Source organism: Polypterus senegalus, chromosome 4, assembly GCF_016835505.1.
Source record: "Polypterus senegalus isolate Bchr_013 chromosome 4, ASM1683550v1, whole genome shotgun sequence".
Taxonomy (NCBI): Eukaryota; Metazoa; Chordata; class Cladistia; order Polypteriformes; family Polypteridae; genus Polypterus; species Polypterus senegalus.
Window position 1 is genome coordinate 59,466,960 of NC_053157.1, and position 24,974 is coordinate 59,491,933.

Sequence of the window (24,974 nt, forward strand, 5' to 3'; positions counted from 1 at the left end):
TGGTGGGTCACAGTGGCTGTAGGTTTTCATTCTTACCGTCTTCTTAATTAGTGACCAGTTTTTGCTGCTAATTGACTCAGGCCCTTAGTTGTTTCATTTTCCTTAATTAGCAGCCAAACAACAATGAGACACAAAACAAGCCACCACATGACCAGCTCATCTGTTCCCATCACATAATATCTGAAAATAAAGAAAGGTAAAGGTCTCGGTAAGGTTGATCTCTCAGGTCACCAAAACATTTTGACAATGTTCTTAGAAAAAATAGAAAACAATTTTGAAAACAGTTTTGAAAATCTGTGCTGTGCAGCAACAAGCCATGGATATAAATAACGGGTTAAATTAACAGCAAGAATCGGCTTCTCATTAAGAAATTGGTTGGAGTTTGAAGCTCCAGTTTAGCTGGTTATCTATTTGCTCATTTCACATGTCATTTTTGTTTGGCTGTCATTTAGTGAATAAAAGAATCAATTCAGAGGGCTGAATCCTTCTAATAGGGGATATTAAAATGACGGGGAAAATAGATAATAAGCAGTAAAAACTGGTCTCTGATTAGGAAAAAGGTTAAAATGAAAATCTGTAGCTGTTGTGGCCCTCCAGGCCTGGAGTTTGCCACCCCTGATCTATATACAAATTTTTCAGTTTTCTAAACATTAAATACCATGCAGGTTTGAGAGGGTAGAAAAAGGTGATTATCATGTAAAGGTGCAACAGGTAAGAACATCTCTGTCTTAAAGTGCTTCCTGCATTGACTCAATATTCTGAGTGAGTGATGGACAATTGGGTTATTAGTATATTGATGATAATTTGTATTTACTGGGACATAAAGCAGGGTATATAAAGAAGTACAGCAAGATTTTATTTTATTGCAGACCAGGGTTGTGTATGTTCATTGGTTGGTGTCGATTTCCAGGTCCTTATAGTTTGTATATTAGCAGCCCGATATATTCTTCACTTTTGTTCTTATTTTTCTGTCCATCCTTCATGAACTGTCTGTCTGTGAAAGAAGTAGGGGGAGAAAAATCTTTTTTTTGGATTTTCTCATCACTTTTTGCTTTGGAGTCACTGTAATTATCGTATATAGCACCTACACTTATTTTTCTTGATTTTGTTAATGTTTTGCATTGACCTGTGCATATTTGCAAGACATTAATATAAATAGTTATTGGCACCTCCAGAATAAACCAGAATTCAGTTTTCTTTTTAATAGTTACCATTGTCTGTGTCTCCCAATTCTCCCATCCTCTGAACATTCAGTTAGGATTTCAGGTGCCTGGAGCCTGAAATTGTGCAATGGTGCCATTGCATGAGGGACCAGAGTTAGTGGCTAACTACACAGACATACTATGCATCTATAAATGGAAAAACAAAAGAGTAGTAGTAGGGAGGAAAGGTTAAAGACAGAGATGTTGTGATGAGAGGTCTGTGGCAAAGTGCAGTTTTAAGTAATTAATTGAGACCTGGAGCATTCAGACTCCAATTGGGTGCCAATGTTGTGTGAGAATGCTTCACTCTTGGAATAATTGGGGTGCTTGGCTGATCAAGCATCCATTTGCAAATGTGAGCAGATCAGCCAGGTGCCTCATTCACACCTTGGAGAAAGCAGTGTCCCAATCTTGCCAGATAAAAGGAGCCTACATGGCAGAGAGGGGATTGAACAGAGATGAGGAAATTTAGACAGAAGCAGAGAGCCGTGAGAGCACTATTAGGTGGTGAAGCAGGACCAGTTGACCTGTGAGTGAGTGAGAGTCAGATGTTGTTGTTAGCCCTGTGGAGGTGTGAGGGATCAGTGCTCTAGGGGTAGATCGATTATTCTTAGAGAAGTGGTTGCAATCACGATGGAGTCCTTCCTAGAGGTCTGAGGTGTGCCAGGTGCGCAAGAAGGTGGAAAGGAGGATAACCAGTCTCGAAGGTCAGTGGTGAGGACCGTAGCTGCTGGCTGAGCAAGTTATGGGATGAGCTGTAGACATGTGCCAGTCTTGTCTGGGATTAGAGAAGAAACATTGAGAACCCAATGATTATGTTTGTTTTACTCTGCTTTTAACTCTGGATTTTAATTCATGGACTATCACTATTTTTATGGGTTATTTATTTATTTATTGATTGACTGATTGAATCACTGCACTGTTTGCACTTCCATTTTGCTGGATTTTTAATAAAAGCACAGAACCACTTATATACCAACCCCTTGCTGTTTGAATGTATCCTCATTTCCCTGGCTCATCTGGGTTGAAGAGGCTCCTGGATGCGACAAGAGAGTGTGGAGCTAACCCAGACAGTCACAGATATCAACTGGTATTGCATGCACAGCTCCACATGAATTTGACAACTGAACAGCCTGCTCCCAAGCTCTCCAACCTCAGCTCTACATAAGGCACATGTTATATAGAGTTATCCCCTTTCTGTTAAGTGGAATTGCCAACAAGTAGGAGGACATCACTGCCAGTATCACAATTAGCAGGAACCAGGGTTGCCCGATTGATTTGAGCGGGACGGTCTTGAGTTTAATCCCAAGTCCAGCATTGCATCTGAAAATTCTGATTGAACAAAAATTGTATGTAGAAAAAAATCTTCATTAAATTTTTATATTGAATATCTAGTTAAAGAGGCACACACATTTTTTGTAGATAGCCAGGTGTACCAACTTTTATGAATAAAATTTGTAACTGTCAACTGAATCTGAGTGTTTGAATCATGTGTGTTCGTGCATGTTGTGTGTTTGTGTCATTTCTCGTGCTCATCATGGCTACATGTGCTCATGTGTAACTTGTTTTGAAAATGGAGTGATACTGATAAAGACTTTTCAACTAACACAGTAGGTCGCTATCTGCATATCTGCATTCTATTTACATATATTACATATATACATGTTATAAGTTATATCAAACATACAGTATATTTGTACTTATTTATATATATACTTAGATTACACGTTTATATATCTATAATTATAATTTAATTAAAATTATCTGTTTTTTTTTAACCAGGGGTCATATCATCAGGGGTTAAAAGAGAAGTGAAAAGTGAGGGAACACAATTTCAAAATTTAGAAGTAGCAGAGCTGAATTCCCAAACTCTGCTCTCAAGGCAACTTGATGTTTGAAAATTTCTTTTGTCTCATTGATGCAAAACAGGGTAGAAGAAACTACTGGCTATTATTTGAAAGGATCGCGTCAGACTACTTCCATGTTAAACATCATCAGCTGTCACATTTAAAACAGTTGTTTTTTTTCAAACAAAGTGGTTATTTTGATTTACTACTAATGCTCTTTAGAACATTCTACTGTACATGAGCAAAATGTATTATAACTTGTCTAATTTAGGTAGCAATATACCTCTGATACCCAAATGCACAGTAATGAATCAATTGTTCATGCATTCACAGTAGATTTTGTAAAATAATTAACTGCATGTTTTTAATTTCATTCAAACCTTATTAGGCATATAATTTCACAATTTTGCAACATGACCATTAACACTAAAAAGTAAAGTACACAATACATTCAATTAGCATATAATAAACCATAATAATTGATATACAGTACTAGAATTCAATGTTCCCAGATTTAAATTAACTTGTTTCTAGAAATATATAACATTGCTTTGTGTTGTTATCAAGTTTGTTAGCTGCAATAATTCACCCAGATGTGTGCATTGTAATCGAGCTGCTGACTGAAGTAATCCAACACAAGAATGTTTTACACAAACAATTTCATAATGCTAGTAAAATTGTACAATCATTTATATCAAACACAGTAGTCATCCAATCATATGTAACCATAATTTAAATATAGATTTTTGAAAAATATGCTTACATTATATTGTGAAAAGAGGTAGAGCAGGTGCATTCCTTATTTTGTGATATTGCAAAAAATTTAAAGCTCATTTGTTACATGTTCACTTAATGCAGTGGGAAACACATCTGATAGACGAGGAGTGTACAAAAGTTTTACAAATTTTAAAAATATTACTATTGTTTTTAATAAATAATTGAGTGGTAGTTTGCAATATTTATTAAAAAGTTTATTCCTTAAAATCAGCACAAAAGTAAAATTACAATTTTGACAGGAAACTCCATGACATCCACTTGCAAACAAGAGTATCCTGATGAGGACACAAATATCAAATGAGACTTAAACATTTGCACTAGGGACATTAAACCTTTTTTAAAAATATACGGTGCAACACCTTTTCAATTCTTAAAACTTTCTATAATGCAGAATGATCAATGAACTATAAAGAACACATTGAGGGAAAGACCAGCTTCCCTGCAACATATACTTCTCTCACATTGCGGTCATCACCTAAAGAAAAAAGAAAAAATATTATAAGTAGTAAAATAGAGATATTCAAAAACAATAGCAAACTGTTCTATAGCTTTAAAATGCAACAACAATGAAAACATGTTATGTTTCTTTCTCTTTTATAAAACAAAATAATACTGTCCTTAAACAAGGGAGTGGCGCGATATTAAATTTAGTGCTGCTGTCTCAAATAGTAATGGGACACGGGTTAGATCCCTAGGCCCCTCTTCATAACTATTGCATTAGCTCTCTGCTACCCCATGTTTTTTTTTCTTTCAACCTCTTAAAGATGCGCACAATCGATACACTGGAGTCTGCAGATAGGCTTGATATGATTGAGGATTGGTGTGAGGGTTAGTGTGCTCTATGATGGTCTGGAATTCAATCTACAGTTGGCATCTTCTTCCCACAATGTATATTGGAATAAATAGATGTTTCAGCCTAGGATACTGCAGGGCTTAGTTGATCTCGATGAATATGTACATTTGTAAAGAAGTTAATTTAATTATGTCTTCACCTGCAACAATTAAAGGGTTTAATCAGTAATGATAAGTTATATCAGTAGGGTATAATGATTTAAGCTCCAAAATAAGAGAAGTGTGGTCTGAGATATTTTTCATATCACAATTACAACATTTGAAAATGTTAGGAGATTATTATCAATAAAGAAATAGTAGAATCTTTATAGAAAAGATGTACTATCGAAAAAACAAATACTGCATTACATAAAAGTAAAGAAATCTCCAAGGGTCCAAATGATTATGGTCTTTAATGAAATATGCAATCATAGCAGCGGTTTCTGACCGGCCTAAAACAGAGATTAATATGCAATTAAAGTATCCTGTCATTACCAGCTTGTGGGAAGTCACATTAGGATTTAACATAAGAACTTTACTTATAAATTCTTGATCATTTAAGTTCAGTGTATATATGAGAACCTAAGTGATTTTATATTCTATAACACAACGACACACCATTTGTGACTCTCAGTATCTCAGTAGTGATAAAGGAATTGTTTACTGTGGCTAATGATTCCCAGTCCTCAAATCTTCTGGTTACAGATAGACTGAAAAATTTGACCAGTCCAGCCACTTTCCAAACAAAATAAATCACTTGTAATTAAATGGATGTTTTGGAAAATTATTATATCTGCCCTCAAGGAATTCAGAATTCAAGGTACTTTTTTTCTTTTAATCTCATAAATAAGTCCTTAAACATTCCATCTTACTAGCTTTAGTGTAATATCAGTATTTTATGTGTTGTGATTATGTTTAACATTTTTTCATCCTTTTTGGAGGCTTATTTTTATTATATTTATATTTTTGACTTCTTTTTGGAGGCATCTTTTTGAATTCTGTTTTTTTAGGGTATTTAATCCAATTCTGATGTTAGTTTTTTGGTTTCACTTTCATTTTTATATTGTTAGAATTAAATCACATGCTTTTGATAGCATTTTGTCTTTGTTCTTGGATGCTGCCATTTTGTGGATCCCATTGCTATGATGCATCCTCCGGTTGCTGGGGGCATGTTTACTGAGGTAAAGGATTTAAAGGTTGTCTTGAAGAGCCATGTTTATGTTTAATAGATAGTACCTGTGTATTTGAATCTTCAGCAACATTATTTTGACTGTGATTTAGGGTTTTGTTTTGATATGATGACAGATCATTTAACTTCCCCGTTTAAGAACTTGGGCGGCACGGTGGCCTGGGTTCTCTTCCTGGGTCCTCCCTGCGTGGAGTTTGCATGTTCTCCCCATGTCTGCGTGGGTTTCCTCCCACAGTCCAAAGACATGCAGGTTAGGTGCATTGCTGATCCTAAATTGTCCCTAGTGTGTGTGTGTGTGTGTGTGTGTGTGCCCTGCGGTGGGCTGGCACCCTACCCTGGGTTTGTTTCCTGCTTTGCAATCTTTGTTGGCTGGGATTGGCTCCAGCAGACCCCCATGACCCTGTAGTTCAGATATAGCGGGTTATAAAATGGATGGATGGGTTTAAGAACTTAACATTTTCCCTGACTTACATTTCATCTTCTCGTTTTCTATTTAAACCATTTCTGCTATTTTAATAAGAACAATATGATCGTTGTTTTTAGAATTCATTTTCCTAGATAGATAGATAGATAGATAGATGGATAGATAGATAATTTATTAATCCCCAAGGGGAAATTCACATACTCCAGCAGCAGCATACTGATAAAAACAATATTAATTAAATAGTGATAAAAATGCAGTGCAAGTTAAAAAATGCGGGGTGGAGAGTGCAAGGCAGGTATAACAGACAATATCATTGTATATTGTTAACGTTTCCCCCACCTGGGTGGAATTGAAGAGTCGCATAATTTGGGGGAGGAATGATCTCCTCAGTCTGTCAGTGGAGCAGGACAGTGACAGCAGTCTGTCACTGAAGCTGCTCCTCTGTCTGGAGATGATCCTGTTTAGTGGATGAAGTGGATTCTCCATGATTGACAGGAGCCTGCTCAGTGCCCGTCGCTCTGTCACAGATGTCAAACTGTCCAGCTCCGTGCCTACATTAGAGCCTGCCTTCCTCACCAGTATGTCCAGATGTGAGGCATCCCTCTTCTTTATGCGCCCTCCCCAGCACACCACCGCGTTGAAGAGGGCACTTGCCACAACCATCTGATAGAACATCTGCAGCATCTTATTGCAGATTTTAAAGGATGCCAGCCTTCTAAGGAAGTATAGTCAGCTCTGTCTTTCTTACACAGAGAATCAGTATTGGCAGTCCAGTCCAATTTATTATCCAGCTGCACTCCCAGGTATTTATAGGTCTGCACTCTCTGTACACAGTCACCTCTGATGATCACGGGGTCCATGAGGGGCCTGGGCCTCCTAAAATTAATCACCAGCTCCTTGGTTTTGCTGGTGTTCAGTTGTATGTGGTTTGAGTCGCACCATTTAACAAAGTCCTTGATTAGGTTCCTATACTCCTCCACCTGCCTACTCCTGATGCAGCCCACGGTAGTAGTGTCGTCAGCGAACTTCAGCATTTGGCCTCGGAGGACTCGGAGTTGTATTGGAAATCCGATGTATATAGGCTGAATAGGGCCGGAGAAAGCACAGTCCCCTGCGGCACTCCGGTGCTCCTGACCACAATGTCAGACCTGCAGTTCCCGAGACGCACATACTGAGGTCTGTCTGTAAGATAGTTCACGATTCATGCCACCAGGTATGAATCTACTCCCATCTCTGTCAGTGTGTCCCTAAGGAGCAGAGGTTGGATGGTGTTGAAGATGCTAGAGAAGTCCAGAAACATAATTCTTACTGCCTCTGTCCAAGTGGGAGAGGGATCGGTGTAGCATATAGATGATGGCATCCTCCGCACCCACCTTCTCCTGGTATGCGAACTGCAGAGGGTCGAGGGCATGGCGGACCTGTGGCCTCAGGTAGTGAAGCAGCAGTCGCTCAGTAGTCTTCATGATATGTGACATCAGGGCGACAGGCCTGAAGTCATTCAGCTCACCAGGACGTGATACCTTTAGGACTGGGGTGATACAAGATTTTTTCCAAAGCTTCGGGACTCTCCCTTGTTCCAGGCTCAGGTTGAAGATGCGCTGTAGAGGACTCCCCAGCTCCAACTCACAGGCCTTCAAAGTCGTGGCGATACTCCATCTGGACCTACTGCTTTGCTGGCACAAAGTCTCCTTAGCTCTCTGCTTACCTGGGATGCTGTAATTGTGGGTAGGGGGAAACTCTCTCCTATGCTGGTATCAGCAGAAGGATGGGTGGAGGATGTAGTACTCTGAGGTGAGAGTGGGTTAGGGTGGTCAAACCTGTTAAAGAAGTTGTTCATCAGATTTGCTCTCTCCACGTCTCTCTCAATGGTGGCACCCCACTTCAAGCTGCAGCCAGTGATGATCTTCATCCCATCCCACACTTCCTTCATGCTGATATTCTGCAACTTTTGCTCCAGTTTTCTCCTGTACTGCTCCTTCACCGCCTTGAGCTGGACTTGGAGTTCCTTCTGCACGTGCTTTAGCTCATGCTGATCACCACATTTACAAGCCTTTATCTTCTAGTTCAAAAGGCCCTTGATGTCACTTGTAATCCATGGCTTGTTGTTAGCATAGCAGCGTACTGTTCTTACTGGAACTACAATGTCCAAACCAAAGTTGATGTAGTCAGTAGTGCAGTCAACAACTCAGGGGACCACCACCAGAATGATCGTGTTGTTGTAGGTAGCGCCTTCACTCTTGGTTTGTAGTGAGGCTGAAGCAGAACCAGGTTATGATCTGCTTTCCCAACCGCAGGCAGTGGGGTGGTGCTGTATGCGTCTTTTACTTTTGCATACAGTAGGTCAATAGTCCTATTTCCCCAGGTGTTACAATCCACATACTGGGAGAAGGCAGGTAATGTTTTGTCCAGCGTCACATGGTTAAAGGCTCCAGCGATTAGCACAGGCGCCTCGGGGTGCTGTGTTTGTAGTTTAGCAACAGCGGAGTGGATGATGTCACGCGCTATCTCCACTTCCGCACGAGGAGTGATGTAAACAATAACAACAAGGAGAAACTACTGAGCCCTGGCAGAGATAAAGCATTTAAGCAAATATCACAGTTACATGGGCATTCAATAATACTGTGATTCATTTTAAAATTCTACATCCTACACATATTTCAAGATTAAAATCATCCAACATACTGTATATCAGGGTCCACTAGTTCCTCCTTGTGAATGATGCCATGTAATTCCAGCCTGGCTAGGTGATATGTTTTGGGATTCTCCCAAATTAAATCCATTTTGAGGGAAGCTATTTGATCATTAATCACATAGTGCTGGATTTACAATTTTCTTCATCTTTGTACAGCACTATTATGAGTAGCACGTATGTAAGTGCTTTAGTAGCTAAAACTAGAAAGAAAATCAAAATTTCTAGAGGTATTTTTTTTAGAATTTCATAAAAAAATCTATTAGTGTTATTGTCAAATAAGTATGCCAGACTCTTGTTTAACTTCTGGTAAATGGGCTTTTTTGTTATCAAATTGTTCTCCACATTACCTTGGGTGGGGTTTCAAGTGTTGATAGTGAGTAATGTATCTAAATCTTTATTCAAAATATCATACTGATAGCATTTGTTAAAGAAGAAATTAACTTACACTACAGTTGGACTATTCAAATGGCAGCCTGTGGGCCACATGTGGCCCAGAAGCAACCTCCAAGTGACCCAGCCCATGGTCCTGCCAGAAACTCAGAAAAATTGAGGAAAACATATTTTATAAGCCTTTAGAAATTCCTACATAAATTCCTACAATATTACAGACCATGAATGTAACACTCCTCATAGCCAAGCAATATTCAACCCACAATGTGGTGATTTAAAATGAACCTTTATTCCCTGAGTGTGCAGTAGCTTTGACAGCACTGATAGTTCTTTTTTATTCTGTTAAATGCACTTTGTAATATGCCCGGGTCATGAATGACAAAAAAAATATTTTATTTCAAAAGATAAACAAATGTTATTGCTAGTAATGTGCACTTTTTTTAAATATTATATACACTTTGAGATGTGCCTGGATCACATATGTCCAAAATGTTTGTTTTCTTATTTCAAAAGTGGAAAAGAGTGTTGCTACTACCACACATTATGTTCAGTTACAGTTTTTTATTATTTTTTATGCGCTTTTTGATCTGCATGTGTTAGATTTTACCTGCTTTAAAAGGGAGATAATGAATAAACAGTACTTGTTTTTCAATACATTCATTTGTGTTGATTTAAAATTTGTCATTATCTGCTGCTTATTGGTCGCTGAAAATCTGGCCCAAATAAATTTGTAACTGAAAAGCCCTGCAACATGTGAGAGTAGCCACTTAATGCAGCAGAACATGTTAAGTGTTGTGGATGGAATGAAAATACATACCAATGAATGGAATGTGAATCCATTGCAGAGGAATTATGAATACACTTATAAAGGAGCACTTTAGCAAGTAAAATAAGGGAATTTCATGAAATAAATGAGAAGACATATCATAGTTAAAAGTGGCAGTGACACTTTTCAGTAAACAACAACAATGATAAAGCAGTTTATATTTTTTACAATAATTGTTTACAATAATGTTAAAAGAATAAAGGTACTACAAAGTGGATATAACTTAAATATGAAAACATTAAGAAATATTAACTGAAATGTAGTTCTATGGTGGAGCAGTGGGTAGAGCTGCTTCCTCGCAGTTAGGAGACCCGGGTTCGCTTGTCTGCGTGGGTTTCCTCCGGGTACTCCAGTTTCCTCTCACAGTCCAAAGACATGCAGGTTAGGTGCATTGGCGATCCTAAATTGGCCGCTGGGTGTGTGTGTGAGCGCCCTGTGGTGGGCTGGTGCCCTGCCTGAGGTTTGTTTCCTGCCTTGCGCCCTGTGTTGACTGGGACTGGCTCCAGCAGACTCCCGTGACCCTGTAGTTAGGACATAGTGGGTTGGAGGATGGATGGATGTAGTTCTACAGCTTTTTTATTCATAAAGGTAAAAGGTATTTGGGTAAAGGTAAAAAGCATTTGAACTGTTTATGTAGAATATGTTTGGTTCCACACCTTACCATTTTTTCTTACATTGTTTTGTAAAAACTGATACTCACCTAAGTTTATAAACTTTTCAAAAATGACCTGAAATAAAAAAAAGTTATTGTTTAAAACATTGTTTGACTTCTAACTATTATAAAGGGTATATACTGTAATTTAAGACTTTTATATTTTTGACTAGCAAAATATTCCAGAAAGCCAAGTAAAATGATTTTTACACAAGAGTAATAGAAACAGAGTGATACTAGAGGTTTTTAGCAAGAGGAGTTACACAATTATTTTCGTTGCTTAGTACAAATGAGTATATATTGTTGTTGTATCCAAAAAATACTTGTTAGACACTTTTCGGGTCCAAATATTCTTTCTTTCTTTTTTTCTTTCTTTTCTACCCCCAGTTAACCACACCTCCTTACCCCCAATCCCACCAATGTATGTTTTACGCAATCAACTATCTACTCAACTCTTTAACAGCTATATTCCTCTCTTCCCCCTTAACCTTCTGTTACATAGTCACTGCACCATCATGAGCTCTTTCGAGATGAGGATAACTCTGTGAAAAAGTAGGAGGACTCAGAGACGATATCCCGAAAGAGATAGTTTCTGGTGCAGGGGACTGCCAGGTGAGGACAGAATCCCTGGGGTGTAGTGCTGCCTGATAAAGGTGGTGGCACTCCACACAGATGGCTGGCATGCCAATGGGACCCATCTGTAAGCTGGAAAACGGCAGGACCCAGTTTCTTCAGAATTTGAATGGGATCTGGCCAGTAAGACTGTAGCTTGTTCTTGCAGTTTACATGCTTTATTCTTACCTATTCAGACACAGCCAGTCTAGCTTCATTTGGTTCTGTGCCTGTATTACTTTTTAAGCTGTTTTTGTGGATGTCAGGGTCCCATACCAGGTTTGGACTTTGGTGCTAGTCGAGTTAAAGGCCATTTTATTTCCCAGCCTATTATTTAAGTAGGAGGTACAATGTATGTAGTAGCATGCAGGAAAGCAATTGTATGCAACATGTTTAAGTGGAGATTCCTTCCTTCCATTAAGTATGCTTTAATGCTCTGTTTCAGTCTTCGGTTCCGGCGTTCCACTCCCCCATTTGCTTCTGGGTGGCACACTGCTGTTCTGAGATGTGTAACACCATTCTCTTTCAGAAAAATAAGTAAACTCCGCTGATGAAAACTGGGGTCCATCCTCTGTTGTAATAACACTTAGCAAACTCCACTGGCTGAGCAGGTGGCTTAGTCAGTGTATGATAGATTGTGTTGCGGTGGAGCTTAGCATGATCGCCTTAGGCCATTTTGAATATAAGTCATGCACAACCAGAAGATACCTTGCATGACCTGGTGCCCTGTGGAGTTCTCCACAACTAAGTGTCCCCAAGGTGATTCTGGCCAAGCCACATGTCTCAAAGAAGCTGGTGTTGGTCTCAGTGTCTTGTCACTTAATAGATACACTGAACAGTCCTTCACTAGTAGTTCCACATCATGGTCAATATTTGGCCACCAGACCGTGTCCCTGAAGTGTTGTTTTACTTTCACAATCCCCACATGGTTTTCATTAGCCATGTGAAGTAATCTTGTCTGGAAAGACTCTGGAATTAGTTTTTGGTGGCCCCTTGCTAAACATTCCTCCTCCCAACAAGAGAGTTCATCTCGCAAAAGGAAGAAAAGCTGGCTCCACATCTTTCAGCCATTACTCCACAATATATCTTCGTACCAGACAGAGCAGTTCATCATGACAAGATGGTTGACATAACTCCTACATTGTAACTATGCTTTTAAGTAGTTCCTGCAGCATATGAATCCAGGCACCCTCCTCTTCTAAGACCGAACCCACAGGCAGGGATAAGGAAACAAGCCTAGAGAGTAAATCAGCCACTATATTTTCAGAGTGAAGTGTGCCCTGTAGTTTGAAGTTGTAGTGGTTTAACCGATCTGCCCACTGGAGAAGCCTGAGTGGCTTGTAACCTGGAAGAAGAGTGGTTAATGCTTGGTGGTGAGTGTGCAAGGCCAAATGCTGGCCAAAAAGATAAATACAGTATGCCAACGTTCACAGGCCCATAGGCAAGCCAGTGTTTCTCTTTCCCCCTCTGAGTACTTTTGCTCAGCTTCTGTGATGGCATGGGAGGCTAAAGCAACTGGATGCCCCACACCTTTAACTATCTGGGAGAGAACAGCACCCAGCTGCACAGCTGAGGCATCATATATGACCAGAGTAGGGGGAGCAAGCCTGAAATAGGCTAGTGTCAGCGACTGTGTGAGTTGCTTGTTAGCATCCTCTTTCAAAAGGGCCCTCAGCAGAGTTGTAGTGTCAGTATAATGTGGTAGAAAATGAAGGTAATAACTTGTCATACCCAAAAATGAAGTCAAATCAGTAGTACCTCCAATTAACTACACCCACTTATCCCCATTCCCACCAACTTGTCTTTTACTTAATCAACTATCTACCCAACTCTTAAACAAAACACAGCACTCAATTCTGAACATAACTGTATATAGAATTACTTAACACGCTAGACTGAGACATTCAAGAAGGTGGTGAGATTTGTTGCTCATAACTAAATGTTTCCTAATGAAAAACAAAACAGGTATGATTATTAGGAATTATCACTTTAAGATGAATAATCGAAGTTACTCTTACCTCTTTTGTATCGCCAGCAAATACATCAAAGGAACTGTCAGTGGTAGTTGGGCTAATCAGCACTGCATCAAAGTCCTTGCCAACCTCAAAATTTCCAATAGTGTCCTCCAAAGCCAAAGCTGAAACAACACATATGGAAAAATTAGTCTGCTCGACTATATCAAAGAGATCAGTAATCCAGAGGTGTTAAGGTAGAAGTAACTATTAAAATAACATATATATTTAAGGATTATTTGGCAAAAAAACTTTGTTGGGTATAATCTTATTTCCAGAGAAATGTATAGATTTAGAATATTAAATTGTGTACAACTGAAAATGTGGGTATACATGTATGTAATAAAAGCACACTGTCTACTGTATGCACAGTCTTAACATGCCACGTATTCCATATGCATTCATTCATTAATACATTTTCTTAATTTGTTGAATAAAATACACTTTAAGACTCAGGTTAGATACCCTTGACAAAGCATCAAAGGGCATAATCACACATACTGGGTCAAATTAGAATTACAAGTTAGAGGCACAAGTTTAGGATGTGAAAGGAAACCTGAAAATCTAAACAAACTCTTCAAGCACACAAGGATCATAAACACTATGAAAAGCAAGCCTGGAAATGGTGCTGATTGCTATTAAAGATACATACAAAATGGTGTCAAAAAATCAAATACAATTTTATCATTATTAATAAAATCTAATAATAACAAAAAAGAATAGTAATAATATTCATGACAATTTCTTCTGACTCCTCGATACACAAATAACAAAAGATTTCCTGAATAACAGAAAATATTTTAAACATGTGTGGAAGAATATATGCTCAATTTGTATGTCTTTTCAAGATTTGTGTTCTTCTCTGTTAACTTTAAATCCTATCACTAGGAAAATATATGTTGTTTAATAATAAGTCATGAACTGGGTTTCACATATTTTACATAGTTTAATGCTTTTTATTTTGTTTAAGTTGTAACCAAACCTATATCTTTATATGTACTTCTTATTAAGTATATCATACCTATAAAATGTTTCCACAGAGGGTCAGTAGAGGTCTGTGAAGGTAAAGGAGTTTCAAGGACAGGCAGTTACTGATAGGACAATTAATGATCTCTATAAGCAATAAAACTCATAAATGTTTGCTAACTAAGGGTGACCTAACTCTTGCTGGTATGAATTAAGCAGGTTGGCATTGATTGATGGAATGGCAAGAGTTGGGGGGAAGATTTCCAAGTTATTAAAAAGTTGAGGCTGCTTTAACTGGGATTTAGACTGGTAATGTAAAGTTCTGGATCAGCATTACTGCTATTAAAGACCCCTTTTTTGTTCAATTAATTTATATTTGGCTTATTTTAGTTCCTCACATGAAAATTGACCAACATTCAGAACCTATGTACTATACATCTTGGGTCAATAAACAAATGGCAACATGGTAAAAAAAAATCACAATTTGAGATGACTTAAAATAGTGTCAATTCTTACAATAATGATTTCTTACTTGATTCTGTGGTCTATTCAAAATATTTTATCCTCCCTTACAAGCATAGGCAACTTCAGTATATAAAGACTAATACAACTTACAAAACAACTTATTTTTGGTATAGTGCTCTTCATTGAGTGCAGGTGCAGAATGCTGTGAAGAATTCTTAGTTAAAATACAACATATATGTATTTGGCATGTGGGCATAAGCATAATTATATTTATTTATTGGTTGATTTATCTAACATGTACTATGTTGCTTTTTGTTGTTGCTGCAAGTAATAAGTACAGTATTTTGTGGTATCTATTTTATGCTAGTATCAATAGATACAGTATATGGCAAAAAATAAAGTAAGATTATTACAAATTATGTTAAAAGACAACCAAGTTTTCAACCCATTAGTGTAATTGATTTTATCTATTCACATCCATAGTTAAAACTTGTCTACCTTGACTCCCTCCAAGAGTTGCCAGCTGAAAAGCTTCTTTATATGAAAGAGTTTCATGTCCAGGTTTTTGGATTGTAAGAATTTTTGATGTTTCAATAGCTTTTCTTACTGCATCAAGCATCGAAGTGGAGTAACCTCCTGCAACATCTGTAGCACAGACATAAAAATGTGGTTAATAAACTGTAATGAGACATTTCTATATTGTAGTGTCCTTAACAAAACTTCATAAGCTTAAAGGAATTTTACATAAAAATGTAATACAGGGTAAGCAAAAATGAAGTACCATAATTCTCAAGGTCATTGTGCGAGGTAGAGGCAGCCGAGTGGGTTGAGGTATGGGTCCTTTGATAGGCGATCCCTTGTAGCTTTCAGTCGGTAATATGCCTTGCTCTGGTGTGCACCGTGCTTTCACTGTCGAAGCATTCTTCAAAAACAACGCATCCATCATCACTACGTGACGCGCCTTCCGAACCCACTTCAGAATTCCTCCTAATGGTGATGTCCCATATCAGAAAACAATTCTTCAGTGGGTGGCTGAATTTAGACAGACAGGTACAACATTGAACAGATAATCTCCAGGCCGTCCTCAGATTGTACGAATGGCAGAAAAGATCCAAGCTGTAAGGGCATCAATTTTGCAGGCTCCTAGATGTTGAGCATGCAAACATGCTTCTGCCTTAGACATTTCCAACATGTCTTTTGGAAGACTTTGCATGAGGACCTTAATTTCCATCCATGCAAAATGATGGTAGTGCAGGAACTCACTGAGAGAGACTGGGAGAGCCGTAGAGAGTTGTGCGTGAACATTCTGCAAACTGCTCATTGAGATGCCATCGTCACATGCAGCAATGAGGCACATTTTCATTTGAATGGTTGCGTAAATAAGCAAAACTTTCACTTTTGGGATGAAACTAATCCTCGTGAACTTCATCAGAGACCCCGCTGCACAGTGAGCATGTTACAGTTTGGTGTGGCGTTGCAGAATTTGGCATTGTAGGCCCTTATTTTTTTGAGGAGTGAGGAGCAATGGTCACTGTCACTTCAGAACTACATTGAAATGCTAGAGAACTTGTTGCAACCCCAACTGGAAGACATAAATGTGGTGGATGTCTGGTTTCAACAGGATGGAGCAACAGCTCATATGGTGCAGAGATCCATGCAAGTTTTGCGGGAGATGTTTCCAGGGAAGTTGATCTCTCTGCATGCCGATGTTGGATGGCCTTCACATTTGCCTGATCTCACTCCATGCGATTTCCTCTTGTGGGGCTATCTCAAGCAGAAGGTATACACACACCAACCTCAAAACCTTGAAGCCCTCAAGGATGCTACTCGCCATGAAACCTCCGCTGTTCCCCTTGAAATGGCCGAATAAGTCACGGGAGCTTTCAGAAATCGCCTCAAAGAGTGTATCACTAATAATGGCCAGCACCTTGAAGACATCATTTTTAAAACACAGTAAAATAAATCCATTTTGTACACACTTTCTTGTGTCATAATGAAATTTATTTCATCTTGTAGCATTTTTGCAGAATAAACATTTGAAATGTGGTACTTCTTTTTGGCTCTTCCTGTACAGTATTTAGATGAGCATTGTATTTTTACTTTAATAGCATCCTAAATTACTTTGCATACACAAATTTTAAAAAAGGAATTTGTCACACATTCTAAGCATTTTAAGACCATATTCACAATTATTGTCTAATTATTGCAAGGCTTTTGGGCCTAACTGCATTTGATTTAAGGCTGATTAAAGTCTTCTCAAGAAAGTTTCATTAAATATGCACTGCTTTCTAAAAGTACTAATGTTAAAAGAACAGGACAATAGGTCACAGAAATGAATAGTTGACTCTGCTGCTAGAGGAAAAGTTGATTTTTAAAAAATGTTCTTGTCGAAGTTACATCGTCTATACATAAAAAGTTTCTTTGATGAACTGCTCAGAAATGCTTGTCATCCTGCCATGGCTTTTTGATGCCTTTCTCTAATAAGGCTGTGAATGGTCTCCACAGTTTGGTGTCTGCAGTGGGATAGAGTTCATCCAGCTGCCCCTGCTGTGGGTGGTCTATCTAACAGGAGAAAGCTTGTCTGGATCTCAAGGTAAGGGGATACCTTTACTTTTGTATGAAATGTCATTTCCTATGAGAGCTGGTTGGCCCCACGATCTGAGAGCTGGTGAACTACTATCACCGTATTAGAATGTTTCCATTTTTCATGAACTTTCGACAGCTTTATTGTTTAATAATGGGTGATTCAGAGGGCACATCTCTATAAGGGGCTCACCTGCTTTATTTGTGGAACATAACTCGCTCTTATTTGTTGTTTTAGCAGGCATTTCTCGTGGCCTGTAGTGATGGGCATTTCAATTCACTTTACTAATTTGATTCTTTTGAACAATAACGATTCACTTTGAACTCAAAAGAATCACTAAATGACATATACCCAGTGCAATCAATGAGCCATAAAATAGTGTGTGTTAAAATAAGATTGAAAGAAAATGAAATTAGAATATTTTTGTAAAGTTCAATTTTGTGTGAATAATTTATCAAATATACAAAAGGACATAAAAACATTAGTTTAATATTAAGCTTACCAGACAAAAAATGAGTAACCCCTGGCTAATCTAATAGTACGTAACACCTTCAATGAGACTGCAGAACAGCTGGAGTTCTATCTGGCACTGACACCACCAGTCTGCAGATATAGGCAACACCTGTTTACTTTCACTATTCTAGTAACAAATGCCACAGATTGACCAGATTGGTCAGTGACATTTTGCTTGTTGCCTCAAATTGCCCCACAGATTTTCTATGGGATTTAAATCTGAGGATTTTGTGGGTCAGTTGACTTGCAAGAAAGCTTCAGAATATTATTTGTGCCAATCACAAACAGTTCCAGCCCTGTACCTGCAACAATGGTTGTCTTGTAAGACTGGGGAACATTCTATGTTCACCCTGGAGATGAAGCACAAAAGGTAACACAATTTTTCAAACACTGCTTTTACACAAACAGAGGGTTTGTGAGTAATCAACAAATGTTGCATCACTTGTGGAAATTGTTTGTTGTCACGATGTGCGAGACACAGCAAAGATCCCTGTCTGAGTATACCAGTGGTGTGAAAAACTATTTGCCCCCTTCCTTATTTCTTATTCTTTTGCATGTTTGTCACACAAAATGTTTCTGATCATCAAACACATTTAACTATTAGTCAAATATAACACAAGTAAACACAAAATGCAGTTTTTAAATGATGGTTTTTATTATTTAGGAGAAAAAATCCAAACCTACATGGCCCTGTGTAAAAAATTAATTGCCCCCTGAACCTAATAACTGGTTGGGCCACCCTTAGCAACAATAACTGCAATCAAGCGTTTGCGATAACTTGCAATGAGTCTTTTACAGCGCTCTAAAAGAATTTTGGCCCACTCATCTTTGCAGAATTGTTGTAATTCAGCTTTATTTGAGGGTTTTCTAGCATGAACCGCCTTTTTAAGGTCATGCCATAGCATCTCAATTGGATTCAGGTCAGGACTTTGACTAGGCCACTCCAAAGTCTTCATTTTTGTTTTTTCTTCAGCCATTCAGAGGTGAATTTGCTGGTGTGTTTTGGGTCATTGTCCTGTTGCAGGACCCAAGATCGCTTCAGCTTGAGTTGACGAACAGATGGCCGGACATTCTCCTTCAGGATTTTTTGGTAGACAGTAGAATTCATGGTTCCATCTATCACAGCAAGCCTTCCAGGTCCTGAAGCAGCAAAACAACCCCAGACCATCACACTACCACCACCATATTTTACTGTTGGTATGATGTTCTTTTTCTGAAATGCTGTGTTCCTTTTACACCAGATGTAACGGGACATTTGCCTTCCAAAAAGCTCAACTTTTGACTCATCAGTCCACAAGGTATTTTCCCAAAAGTCTTGGCAATCATTGAGATGTTTCTTAGCAAAATTGAGACTAGCCCTAATGTTCTTTTGCTTAACAGTGGTTTGCGTCTTGGAAATCTGCCATGCAGGCCGTTTTGCCCAGTCTCTTTCTTATGGTGGAGTCGTGAACACTGACCTTAATTGAGGCAAGTGAGGCCTGCAGTTCTTTAGACGTTGTCCTGGGGTCTTTTGTGACCTCTCGGATGAGTCGTCTCTGCGCTCTTGGGGTAATTTTGGTCGGCCGGCCACTCCTGGGAAGGTTCACCACTGTTCCATGTTTTTGCCATTTGTGGATAATGGCTCTCACTGTGGTTCGCTGGAGTCCCAAAGCTTTAGAAATGGCTTTATAACCTTTACCAGACTGATAGATCTCAATTACTTCTGTTCTCATTTGTTCCTGAATTTCTTTGGATCTTGGCATGATGTCTAGCTTTTGAGGTGCTTTTGGTCTACTTCTCTGTGTCAGGCAGCTCCTATTTAAGTGATTTCTTGATTGAAACAGGTGTGGCAGTAATCAGGCCTGGGGGTGGCTACGGAAATTGAACTCAGGTGTGATACACCACAGTTAGGTTATTTTTTAACAAGGGAGCAATTACTTTTTCACACAGGGCCATGTAGGTTTGGATTTTTTTTCTCCCTAAATAATAAAAAACATCATTTAAAAACTGCAATTTGTGTTTACTTGTGATATATTTGACTAATGGTTAAATGTGTTTGATGATCAGAAACATTTTGTGTGACAAACATGCAAAAGAATAAGAAATCAGGAAGGGCAAATAGTTTTTCACACCACTGTACCATCCTTCGACAGCAGTTCTGGTGGTGATTAGCAGTTTACTGCAATGTACGTCATTGTTGGAAAACCCGTTGGACAATATGCTTAGACACACCCAAAAAGAAGGCAACTTTCTGTATACCATGCCCTTTGGCGGAGCCAGATGCAAAAACCCCTTTTTTTCCAATCATTCACATCTGTTGTGAAACCCATTTTTCATGGAGGGAATGAAACACACATGGCAGACCACTACTCCTCTCCACTCAGCCAATCCTGTAACTCATGACATAGCTATTTGTAGGAAAGTATTCATATATGGGTCTCTTCTTTTGGTGTCTGAAGTAGGTATCACCTCTCTAACAGGTGGTGGCTAATTTTTTTGTTTGGTGAACTTATGATGATATATTCTATTCTAAACAAATCTTCATAATAAACTACATACAACAAACAATGGATATATTGTAATATAAATTTGTTGATTCTGTATTGTATTTATATCTCTCTATTATAATAAAAATGTCCTGTGATGAGACAAAACCTTTTAGCCTGGGACGAGGCATGACTATTTCAGAGAGATACTTTCAAGTGCCACGAGACGAGACTTTGTGCCAAAAGATTTAATCACGCCCAGGGCCGGAAATAAAAGACAAAGAGTTGATGACATAGTAGAACATCATAAAGAATTCAAAAATGGCACGATACACATGCAGAGCAGGTTAGAGATAATGAAAGTACTAAAAGTCTCAAAAAAATGGTAGTAAAGAGCGCATTAGTGCAAACAAATGGAAATTATTACTCGGTGAAATAACGGAACAATGAAAAGAGAACTAATATATTGTTCGGATTTAAACTTTAAGTCGAAGACTTGTAGATCGTCTAATTCGTGTTGCCTTCAGGGAAAAGTAGTGTTTCTTCCCAATAAAGAGGCGTATCCGTGAGAATTAAATGATTTGTTGTTTGGTGAAAGTGAAATTCACATAGGCAAGTGGCAGAGATGTGAAGTGGCTGGTGTGTAGCACAGGCCAGGGGGTTGGCGAGCAAAGCGAGCAGGGGACAAAGCCCCCTAGTTATGAATAAATAAATCAATAATATAAATCTTTGCTAGTAATCAGCCTGCAGATAAGGATCCAAAATGAGATTCCTCCACATACCTACATGGTTCAAACACAGTTCTAGGGTATAGATTACGAGGTACCAGTAAAGGTTGTTTGAGAATGTAGTCTGTCTGTGGGTATTTGTCATAGGAGGTGAATGGGGGTAGACCCTGGATGTGATGGCAAAATAGTATTTCTCAACCGATCTGGGAGTAAAAGTAAAATTCTTTTGTCAATTTATTTCTTAATAAAATGTATATTTTTTACTTTCTGGACATAATCATTTCAGACTGATTCTCTAATGCAGGGCCATTATTTAATATATGTTGCACAGAAAGTCACATTTTGTTCTAAAGTAATAATTTCCCTGTATAAATATTAAGTATTATGTAATGTTTTTCAGTATTGAAGTTGTAATTCACTTGAGTTATGCTGAGCTGCACTTCTGCAACAGCTTTGGGATGTATGGCTGGGTGTTCGAGACTACTGATCCCCTTTCAAAGTTTTATGGATATAGAGAATGGTTAACATGGTACAACACCCTAGTACTACAAAGTTTTATGGGGAAAATGTGGATTTTAAATATGAGATTTTTGTATCATTTACCAATGTCTTTTTACTAATCTGGGATTGAATAATTTTCAACATATTATGTACTGAAACATCCAACCAGTTTTTTTTTTAGAGCTGTTGATACTGTAGCTGTTTTTGCACCGTTTTTAAGAATGGTGAGAATGCACACTCTCTACATGTACAGTGTCTGGGCTGAGATTTCAGGACTATGGAGCTGCAAGGCATCAGCCCTAACCACTGAGCTACTGCACATCTGTGCTACCCATATGTAAATTGACATGTGACAAATTCATATTTAGCAAACGTGCATTTCTTTAACTTACAATGGCACAACATTCTAAAAGTTGTTTTATTTATATATGTGCAAATCTGGGTGATGCACTGGGTAGTTCTGCTGCCTCACAGATCCAGCATTCTCTGTTTTAATCTTGTACCCAGCCTTGTTGTTACTCTTTCTGTGTGTGTTTGGTTTGTGTTTTTCTCTTGGTGTTCTGGTTTCCCTACCATGTCCCCAAATGCATGTAAGTCAGGTTAATTAGTGACTCTTAATTGCCCCATGCAAGTGGGGGCGTGTGTGTGAGAGGACCCTGGGATGGATTGAAGCCCTGTTCAGGCTTGCCTCCAGCCTTGAACCTAGTGCTGTCGGGATAGGCTCCAGTCCTCCAAATCCCAATTTTGATTAGGTAGGTTTGAGAATGTTATGTTATGCGTTCATTTTAATTAAAATGGTTTGAAATTCTGTACCTCTGTGCTTCTTATAAATCTTTTTAGTCATTATGTTTTGTAATTTTTGATGACCTTTGGTCAGCACCAGGGTAATGTGTTACTTTTATGAACTTCAAGTCTTCATAAACATTATTCTTAGTAGTCTTTTGAAAAGTCACTTTGAATCAAATGTGTACTGGTTGTTCATAAGCAGGAGAGTTACTGAATAGTTTTCTTCTTAGAAATTGTTGTACACTACAAATATTGGTCAGAAAATTTTGATAAGATGAATCATGCTTTTGATAAAGTTTATAGTGTTTCATCTGTGTAGACCAGATCAATGTCAATGTCCATGCATGAAGCATTTTTCAGATGTCTAGTATAATTTGTTTTTATTTTAACAGTTAAGATTCTTTTACAACAAGTGCAGAGATGTCACCATCTCAATAAAGAAATATTACTTTACTACTGTACTTTAACTAGGTAAACTACAAATCAAGAATTAAACCATGGATACAACTTTGAATCCTTGAGGTGAGTGACCCATGATGAGTGCAGCAAACATCCTTTTGCAATTCTTTACATTGATAGCATTTCCAATTTAGATATTCAAATTTTATTTCTTTCCCTATCTACTCTGGTTTCATTATGTTCTTCAGTGTTTTTTTTTTAATTAAACAATGTCTTTTGATGGATTTTTCAAATAGAGAAAAAATATGAATGTACTTAAATGGGAATTTGTATTTGGAGTTATTCTCCTATGTTTTGTTTTGCAGTTTAAGATTATTATGATTGATCTGATAAAAAAATGTAAAGCAAAAATAATCAGTTACCTTCTAAATCCTCAGTTAGATTTCAAGAAATGCTCTTCACATTCACATAATATATTTTATGAATAGTTCTATTAAAGCATGAAGATTAAGGGCCTGCTTTTATGTGATGTACTATTTAGTATCTTATTTATATTTTTCTGTAGTTTAATAATAAAAAGAAATACTCTCCTTAGGTAATGAGTGCCTTGGATCTGACAGAGATGTGTGGTTAAATGTAGCATGTAAATAGATTATCTTTTGAGGGGTAATTTATATTTCTAGCACTATTATTCTGGACAGAAATTAAAATTAAATATCTTAGCATTATTCTGGACAGCATTACACAATGCTGAAATAATGAGATGAGATTATATATACACCACAGCAGTAAAACCTCCCTAATATTGTGTAGGTCCTCCTCATGTTGCCAAAACAGCACTGACCCATTGAGGCATGGTCTCCACAAAATCTCTGAAAGTGTCCAGTGGTATCTGGCAAGCCGTTAGCAGCAGATCCTTGAAGTCCTGTAAGTTGCAAGGTGGCCTTTATGGATCAGACTTGTTTTTCTAGCACATCCCACAGATGCATCAGTATATAGAGAGACCAAGTCAATATCTTGAACTCTTTGTCATGATTTTCAAGTCATTCCTGAACAATTTTTGCATGGTGGCAGGGTGCATTGTCATGCTGAAAGAGGCAACTGCCATCAAGGAATACCACTGTCATGAAGGGCTGTGTGTGATCAGCAACAGTGTTAAGTTAGATGGTATGTGTCAAAGTAACATCCACATGGTTTCTCAGCAAAACATTGCCAGAGCATCACACTACCTCTGCTAGTTTGCCTTCTTCCCATAGTGCATCTTGCTGCCAAATATTCCCCAAGTAAACAATGTACATGTACCATCCACGTGACCTAAAAGAAAATGTAATTAATCAGACCAGGTCACCTTATTTCATTACTTCATGGTCCAGTTCTGACACTCACATGCCAATTGTAGGCACTGTCTGTAGTGTACAGGGGTCAGTATGGCCACTCTGACTGGTCTGCATGGTCTATTTTAACACCATTCTGGCCAATATTACATTTTCAGCAATTTGTGCTATAGTAGCTCTTCTGTGGGATCAAACCAAATGAGCCATCTCTCCTTCCCCATGTGCATCAATGAGCCTTGGACACCCATGACCTTGTTGCCAGATGGTTGTCCTTCTTTTGGAAAGTACTAACCACTGCACACCAGGAACACCCCCAACAACACCTCACATTTTGGAGGTACCAGTCATCTAGCCATCATACTCTGGCCCTTGTCAAAGGCGCTCAGATACTTCTGCATACCTATTTTTCCTACTTCCAACACATCACCTTCAAGAACTGACTGTTCAATTGCTGCCTAATTTATCCCACCCCTTGACAGGTACCTTTGTACCAACATAATCGATGTTATTCATGTCACCTTTTATGGGTTTTAATCTTGTGGCTGATCAGTTTATATATACGGCATATTTTCCATTGTTAGTCAGTAAATCCTTATTTGAACTTTTGGTTGACAGGTCAATGGATTCCAGACCTAAAACACTGGGACTTCTTCTTATACCAATTCCTTATTATCTCATAATTTCAATCTTTTGAAATCCTGGTTATAGGTGGCTGTTACATTTTATGAAATTAGAGTATAAGAATGTTTGAAAATGAAGATGAATGTTCATCACACTCT

The 24,974-nt window shown here is 38.2% G+C and overlaps 1 protein-coding gene across 1 annotated transcript in view; it reads right to left on the minus strand.

The window, feature by feature from the left end:
- Positions 1-4,005: 4,005 nt before the first annotated feature.
- Positions 4,006-24,974, minus strand: part of gda (guanine deaminase) — a 120,701-nt gene continuing 99,732 nt past the window's right edge. The window contains exons 11-14 of the mRNA XM_039750727.1: positions 15,384-15,530; positions 13,461-13,579; positions 10,879-10,906; positions 4,006-4,301 (exon numbers count right to left, since the gene is read on the minus strand). Coding sequence (XP_039606661.1) covers positions 4,231-4,301; positions 10,879-10,906; positions 13,461-13,579; positions 15,384-15,530 — 365 coding nt within the window. The 3' untranslated portion in view covers positions 4,006-4,230. The remainder of the gene's footprint in view (positions 4,302-10,878; positions 10,907-13,460; positions 13,580-15,383; positions 15,531-24,974) is intronic.